Below are 8295 nucleotides of genomic sequence, written 5' to 3'. Positions count from 1 at the left end.
TGTTCTGTACATATGATACTGTACATATACCTTTACTGTACATATCATATTGATATTCATGCTCATATATGGACTTTTTAGATTTATATTCATTGCACGTATACCGACTTTAAATAAATGTACTTATACTCTGTACACTGTAATACCGTATTCTGTACCACCATGCACTGTCCAGACATTTATAGCTTTTGCACTCTGCACTGGACACTTCACATCTGATTAGATGCCGAACTGCGTTTCGGTGTCTTTGTACTTGCACTCGGTCAATGACAATAAAGTTGAATCTAATTTAATCTAATCTAATCTGGAACTATCTGGAACGTAGATAACGTTAATGTCCATACACTATTTCGATTGCTACATTGATTCATTGATTCATTGATTGATTGTCAGTTATTATAAATTAAAATAAATTAATCTATTTAGAGCATTTCAGAGTTTTAAAGTGGAAATCGAAGGTTTTTGTAGGTTATCTACCCAAAGCTGAAGATTCTGTCAATGGTGTTATCAACTGTATCACTGAAGAGGCCTCTCCTCTGTGTCCTTGAAGTTCTGACTTTGGACTGCGGAAGTCTTGTCTATCACTAGGTGTATCACTATTCCTTCTGCAGGCAAAGGCGTATCATTTCAAAGCTCCTCACACTTTGAGACTGTATAGTTACACAGCCAAATGTCCAAGAAGTCCCTTTTCACTCTGCTGTTTTTAACCAATGTGAAAGGTAGCCTGGTGAGATGAATGTCTGCTTAAGAGTTTACCCTCTTACTGAAACATAGTTACAGTAGTTTTGATTTGATGTAGAATACAGTAGATATTCTACCCCTGTAGCGAACACTATGTTAAGTCAACCCTCAATGCTATACAATACAAAAATAAAACAAACACACATACACACACACACACACACACACACACACACACACACACACACACTTTACTGGGTCAAAGAGAAACAATCACATTGAAAGTTGCTAGAGACAAACGCTGAATTGGCAGAATTGTCCAAAAATATGGTCGTTAGAAGGATCCTGTGATGGAATACTGTATCTCAGATACACAACAGTGATAAAATCATGATAGTCACATCAAGATGTGTTCACAGCACTGCCTCTCTCTCTCTCCGTTAGTTCTGAAGACTGCAGACCATGGAGTTCCTCTTCCAGCTGCTGTTCTCCCCACTGCCCACTCCAGTCGTTTTCTCCCTGTTTGCGCTGGGCGCCGCGGCCCTGTTCTACATCAGCAGCAGGCCTAAGCCCATGCGCTTGGCTCTGGACCTGGACTGCCAGACCGTGGGGGTCAAGGTGAGGGCCTGCTGTCCTTCATACATACTAACTCTGCCAATGACCAGTGTGCCAGGGATGTGATCAAATAACCTGCCGTATTCAAGAACGTTGTATGTGTACTTCTAACATGTTTTGTGTCTGCATGTGGACCTATGGTTGGTGCATTTACTGAATGTACATGCTCGAGGAGTCAAGTAACAATACGAATGCAGAATGTGAAACTGAAGAGGACAGAATAATGAGTAAGACAGAAAGAGAAAGATGGGAGAGAGAGAGAGAGAGACAGAGAGAGGGAGAGAGAGAGAGACAGAGAAAGAGACAGAGAAAGAGACAGAGAGAGAGACAGAGAGAGGGAGAGAGAGGGAGAGACAGAGAGACAGAGAGAGGGAGAGAGAGAGAGACAGAGAGAGAGAGAGAGACAGAGAGAGAGACACAGAGAGAGAGAGACAGAGAGAGAGACAGAGAGAGAGAGAGAGAGAGACAGAGAGAGAGATAGAGAGAGAGAGAGAGAGACAGAGAGAGAGATAGAGAGAGAGAGAGAGAGAGATGGATATATGTTCTTCCTGGAATGGAATTCACCAGGAATGGGGTTGAGGGGGGACGACGACATTGTATAACGTCTTTGCTGCCCTCATGTTTAGGATGGAGCGAGGAAGAGCGCTCTGATGCAAGACGACAACCTGATGTCATATTACCATGACGACGCCAGGACCATGTATGAGGTCTTCCAGAGGGGGTGTCAGGTGTCAGGTGATCACCAGCTCCTTAGTTAACACTAGAACAGCCGTGCCTTTTTCACCTACTAAAAGGGCCGCCTCTTTACAATGCTAAGCTGCTATTTACACACAACGACCACTAGTTGGCCGCTTGTAAATTAGCCTGCTTCCTACACAGAACAACTGCAAAATAGCTTTATATTAGCTTATCCTGATGTGATTTTGAAAATGTAAGGATACTGGGTGGTAGAACGCACATATCTAGGAAAAGTCATGAAAGGAGGGTCCTGAAATTTGATCGAGTGCAAAGATCTAACATTTTTCTTTACTCACAGGTAAAGTTAAGTGGTAACTCTCTGTCTCACTGACAAGGACTAATAGGTCTTTTCACTCATTAAACTGGATCTGTGGGCTGCTTTTGTAATGAATGGATTGACACCCATATAGGCCTCCATTTTGCTTCTGCAAAAACCCCAATGAACAGTGCATACATCTCAGAGTCTATGCTATTACACAATCTTGTGCCATATTACCGTATACAGTATATATGTTTTATGTACAAGAACAGTACCAGTCAAAAGTTTGGACACTCTTTCCCATTCACGGTACTGTACTTACGTACTTACATTAAACGTGTAAACTGCTCTGTGACAGTATTTGTTCACTGTTGTTCTATGTCTTCTACCAGGCAATGGACCCTGTCTGGGCTACCGGAAACTAGGCCAACCCTACCAGTGGCTGAAATACAAACAGGTACAACGTTAACACAGGGGCCTATGATACATATCTATGGTTTAACTTTACTGTACTCTACTAGGTGATGAATAATGACAACTGAATGTTCTATAGAATGTCTGAATGCAGAATGACCTTTGACCTTTGACCTGTTCCTTCTTCCTGAAGGTGTCTGACCGGGCGGAGCACCTAGGGTCAGGGCTGCTTCACAGGGGGCTGAAGCCCACCGCAGACACGTTTATCGGTATCTTTGCCCAGAACAGACCGGAGGTGAGACAATATCATATTTCACTGCGGCATCGATCCGGTTTGTAGTACCAAAATCACTATTGCATCATCAAATTCAAATGAAAATCAAGTTTGTCACTTGATTAATGTGAATCTGATCATTTTCTCATGAGTTAGGGTTCATTGATGTAGCGTTAATATTGGATTTTGTATAATATTGTAAGAATAGTATTATGTAATATTGCTAATAATAGCTGTGTTGTCTTTTGGTGGTCCTCAGTGGATTATCGGGGAGCAGGCCTGCTACACGTATTCCATGGTGGCTGTGCCTCTGTACGACACACTGGGTCCTGAAGCTCTGGTGTACATTATTAACAGAGGTAATTGGGCCTTTCTATACCCTACCACAACACTTAGTGCAGCTCATTAACGGTGATAATGATGAGGCCAGGTTCAGGCCCAACACCTTGGCGTTCCCCAAGGCTCGACAGTACATCAAGTTTTCTCCTGGTCTAATCTTTTTCCTCTTTCACCTCATTCACTCTCTCACTCCACCCTCCCCCGACTGCTGCTCTCTCCCTTTGCTATTGATAGATATTACAACCACTAACCTCCTGCAGCAATGGCTGTTACCCCATGTCCTACCACCACAGCCGTATTGCAATCAGAGAAAGACATTTGTTGGGAAATACTGTATGAAGCACCGAACAATATCGTTTTGGTCTCGAGAATTGCTTCACACATTTTTTTGTTGAGGTTGAGCATTGGCTTTAAGATTAGATTAGATTAGATTAGATTCAACTTTATTGTCATTGCAGGGTACATGTACCAGACAGCGAAATGTAGTTTAGCATCTAACCAGAAGTGCAAATATAAATATATATTTATATATATATAAATAAAGTCTGTCAGCTATTTTGAAAACTTCTATCACGTTTTCCAAAACAATGGACACAACAATAACTACTACGACTACTAATAACTCTATTACAAATACTTCTACCATAACTACAACTACAGCTGTCCTTATTACCACAAGTAGTGATATTTGGTCTGATGTGTGGTTGCAGCGGACATCTCCACAGTGCTGTGTGACAAACAGAGCAAAGCCGAGACGTTGCTGGGGAACTGTGAGAAGGGCGCCACTCCTGTGCTCAAGACCATCATCCTCATGGACGCCTTTGACCCTGAGCTGACCTCACGGGGAGCCAAGTGTGGAGTGGCCATTCTCTCTCTGAAGGAAGTGGAGGTATGTACACCATAGAAGAATGAGTTGAAACTGCTGTTCATATAATATTATATCACACTTTATTATACTATACCAAATCATATTACGTTATAGTTTTTCTCGATCGCTTGAAAGCATTTTTTGGGGACTTTGGTCAAACGTATCGAAAGCCAAGCAACAATGATAAAATAACCATCACAGAACTGCCATGACAGAGCTTGCCTATTGATATGGTCTGATGGTTTGACGGCATTAGTTGTGTCTCTCCACTGTATTCACTTTTATACATGGCCATTGAACATACATGTTCTGTTTGGTGACAGGAAGTCTATAAATGTTGCACCAAACATAGAAGCAGGCCAGCATACTGTAACTGAGTACATTTGGTAAGGCCTGACGTGATGTAAACATGTTTTACCAATGTCCATGGCCGTCACATGCTGGGTTAAGTGGGTGATTGGTTAGGGTTAGGTATATGTTTCTGATTGGTTAAAGTTAGGGTTAGGTGTAAGGCTTAAAGGGATAGCTCCCCCAAATTACAAAATCACTAATATCACTTGGTTCGTTATCTGGAAAGTCTTTGGGACAAGGACAAACTTCAATATTTATTTTATCTGGCTATCCTGCCTCTCTCTCACGTCCTCTTCATGTGGACCTGCCTTGACATAGTGATAACGAAAGTGCAGGTGTCGTAAAAATGTCTGCTTAGGTACTGTAAATCAGAAAATCAATTCTGGGAAGTAGCCTATTGGGTCCAAAGGGACAGTCAGAGGTATGGATGTGTTGGTGTTTCATGGATGAAACTCTTTTAGATCGTGCCCTACAAGTAACCTACATAAACCACTTACAGTAAAACATAAACCACCAACATGTTGATTTTCAGGATCTGGGGAAAGACAACCTACAAAAGCCAGTGGTATGTAAAAAAAATAAAAAAGTTTGTATTGACATTCATTAGTCAATACGAAAACAACGATATCAATAAATAACAATTATTCAGTCGCATTAACAGTACACGTTAGTTGCATTTAATAAAAACACTATGCTTCCCTATCAGCCACCAAAGCCAGAGGACCTGAGTATCATATGCTTTACCAGTGGAACCACAGGTGAGTTGGCCACATTTCCTGTTACCACTTTATATTTACGTGTCTTATATTTGGATGTGTGTTTGTTACATGCTGTATCGTGTGTGTGTGTGTGTGTGTGTGTGTGTGTGTGTGTGTGTGTGTGTGTGTGTGTGTATGTGTGTGCGTGTGTTTGTGTGTGTGTGAGTGTGTGTGTGTGTGTGTGTGTGTGTGTGTGTGTGTGTGTGTGTTTCAGGTGATCCTAAGGGAGCAATGCTGACTCATGAGAATGTGGTCTCTGATGCAGCAGCTGTGGTGAAGAGCTTTGAGGTATGCATGACGTGTGTGTGTGTGTGTGTGTGTGTGCGTGTGCGTGTGTGTGTGTGTGTGTGTGTGTGTGTGTGCGTGTGCGTTTTGACCCAAACAGAAAGAGAGAATGAGTATTGATAACCTATGACTAACCTGTGACCATGTGACTAATTTCTCCCTCCACAGAACTCTGGGGCTCCTAACACTGAGGACGTGAGCATCTCCTTCCTGCCGTTGGCACACATGTTTGAAAGGGTTGTGCAGGTGAGACTTTGTAGTTAGTCAGGCAGTGGTAAGATGTTTGACCTTCACTCAACCACATCTTTTTTACAATGCTTATTCCTACTAGTACAAGACATTTGACTCCGGACTGTTCTTTTCTTCACAGACAGTGTTGTACAGCTCCGGGGGAAGGGTGGGGTTCTTCCAGGGTGATATCAAACTACTCCCAGATGATATGAAGACCCTGAGGCCTACCATTTTCCCTTGTGTGCCTCGTCTTCTTAACCGTGTCTATGACAAAGTGAGTATGTTTCAGTTGGAATCATTGGCCCATGCAGGAGGGCTCTGGAAATCTGTGACCTGTACAGTATGTGGTCTTAGCAAGGAATTAAAGCAACACTTATTATCTTACAGTTATAACACACTCTTAGCACATGATTGCATTATGTTTTACCATCTCATAATGATGTACATATAATGCACAGTATGTACGGTATGTGCATTACCCAGTGTGTGACATTCTCTACAGTACATGCACTATTTAAGTGAGACTGTGTTGGTTATGTGTAATGTAGCTGCCATGGAGTTCTTTGAATTCTGTGCCAATTGCCTCCACCTCCTTGACAGTTACCACAGAAGTCAAATACCAAGTCATTGATTGCAACATAAATTCACAGGGGCCATGTCAAGGACCTCCTCCCCCCTTCAATGGTGATCACTTGGGGTAAAATGTATTCACAGGTTCACAGGGGTGTACTATGCACTGCTGACAGTTTGCAGAAGTTATAGATATATTGCAACTTTTGCATCTCTGTTTCTTCCCATAGGTTCAGAGTGGAGCCCAGACCCCTTTCAAGAAATGGCTGCTCAACTTTGCCGTTGAGAGGAAGTACGCCGAGGTGAAGGAGGGCGTCATCAGAAACAACAGCATATGGGACAAGCTCATCTTCCACAAAGTTCAGGTATTACACTGTTTACTGTCCAAATTCCACTTATGTAATAACACTAAACACAAGAACATCGACTATGTAAAAGCATGTGAGTACGATGTTGTTACTAGAGTTATTACAGACTTGCTACACAGGTAGTATAGGGGTGACCTGATGTTAAATGTGACTGAAGGTTATTTATTGGCTTGATGGATGTAAATGTGGGATGATGCTATGGAATAGAAAGTTTAAGACCGGCTGTGGTTCTCCTTCCTCCATAGGAGTCTCTGGGGGGCCGTGTGAGGTTCATGGTGACGGGGGCGGCGCCCATCTCTCACTCCGTGCTCAGCTTCCTCAGGGCCGCCCTGGGGTGTCAGGTACTGGAACGTCATCTCTTCACACACCTTTTATACCCCCAGCACTCCCCAGGGATGAGGGGAGATGGCATCCCCCCTGAAGTTAAAACAGTCAAAATCATCCCCCTTCTAAAACTGCCATCCCCCCTTTCCATCCCTTATGTAATTTTATCAATGAACGTGGTATTACTGTTATTTCAACATTAAGTTTTGCGCATATTGAGTAAAATACTGTGGGCGAGGGGGGGGGTGGGGGGGGGCACGCACACATGCAATGAAATTTTTATCAAGTCACTGACACTGAAGTCACTGACACTGTGGGGATGCTAAAATTGTCCCCATATGATAAAATCCACCATCCCCCTTGATTTTCTTATACAACTTGAGTACTGTAAACTCCATTAAGTCCACTCCAAAAAACAGTTTTTTTTGTGCTGCACTGCAGTGACATTTTAACAGTGACTTCAAATTCACCAAGCAGGTCTGCTCTGTGGTCAAAAATAGCTTTTTTCACCTCAGACTCGCTAAGACAAGGGCCTATCTTCCGCAGAAGGACCTAGTGAAGGTGATAGATGCCTTCATAACAACCCGGCTGGATTACTGCAACTCCCTGTATGTTGGCATCGACCAGTCTCTGCTCTGCCGACCGCAGCTAGTGCAAAATGCAGCTCCCCGTCCGCTTCCGCATTGATTTTAAATTACTTCTGATTGTTTTTAAATCACTAAACGGGCAGGCACCTCCGTACCTAGCCGCTCTCCTGCGCCACCATACCCCATCCAGAGCCCTAAGGTCAGCTGACCAGCTGCTGCTGGAGGTCCCTAGGACCCAGCTCAAAACTAGAGGGGATAGAGCCTTCGCAAAGGCAACCCCTAGGCTCTGGAATAGCCTCCCCCTCCACGTCAGATCTGCCCAGAGCGTCGAGGCTTTTTAAACCTTAGCTAAAACGTACCTCTTCTCCCTGGCCTTTGACCTGAGTTGAGCCTGTCTCCTGACAATTGCACTTTTCTGCACTTTTATTTCAAATTTTCTTTTGTATTCTGTATTGCACCTTGTTTTTGTTGTAAATGTGCTATATAAATAAACCTGACTTGACTTGACATACATCATGTCAAATAATAAGTGAGGCAACAGCTCTGATTGGGCAGCTCGTAGGAGCATACTGCTGGCACAGGACTGTTCATGTAGCCGTGACAACCAGGTCATATTGACTCTGCTGATTTGAT

The 8295-nt window shown here is 43.1% G+C and overlaps 1 protein-coding gene across 1 annotated transcript in view; it reads left to right on the top strand.

The window, feature by feature from the left end:
* Positions 1-1143: 1143 nt before the first annotated feature.
* Positions 1144-8295, top strand: part of acsl5 (acyl-CoA synthetase long chain family member 5) — a gene marked incomplete at both ends in the record, with an annotated part of 12020 nt that continues 4868 nt past the window's right edge. Inside the window, 13 exons of the mRNA XM_080541725.1 lie at positions 1144-1299; positions 1923-2031; positions 2686-2750; positions 2901-3002; positions 3241-3340; positions 4031-4209; positions 5072-5104; positions 5246-5297; positions 5512-5585; positions 5751-5828; positions 5953-6087; positions 6614-6748; positions 6997-7092. Coding sequence (XP_080397851.1) covers positions 1144-1299; positions 1923-2031; positions 2686-2750; positions 2901-3002; positions 3241-3340; positions 4031-4209; positions 5072-5104; positions 5246-5297; positions 5512-5585; positions 5751-5828; positions 5953-6087; positions 6614-6748; positions 6997-7092 — 1314 coding nt within the window. The remainder of the gene's footprint in view (positions 1300-1922; positions 2032-2685; positions 2751-2900; positions 3003-3240; positions 3341-4030; positions 4210-5071; positions 5105-5245; positions 5298-5511; positions 5586-5750; positions 5829-5952; positions 6088-6613; positions 6749-6996; positions 7093-8295) is intronic.

This window comes from Nansenia antarctica, assembly GCF_963989245.1.
Source record: "Nansenia antarctica genome assembly, chromosome: 11".
Lineage (NCBI taxonomy): Eukaryota > Metazoa > Chordata > Actinopteri > Argentiniformes > Microstomatidae > Nansenia > Nansenia antarctica.
The sequence above is the reverse complement of the archived record's forward strand: the minus strand, read 5'-3'. Positions and strand labels throughout refer to the sequence as shown.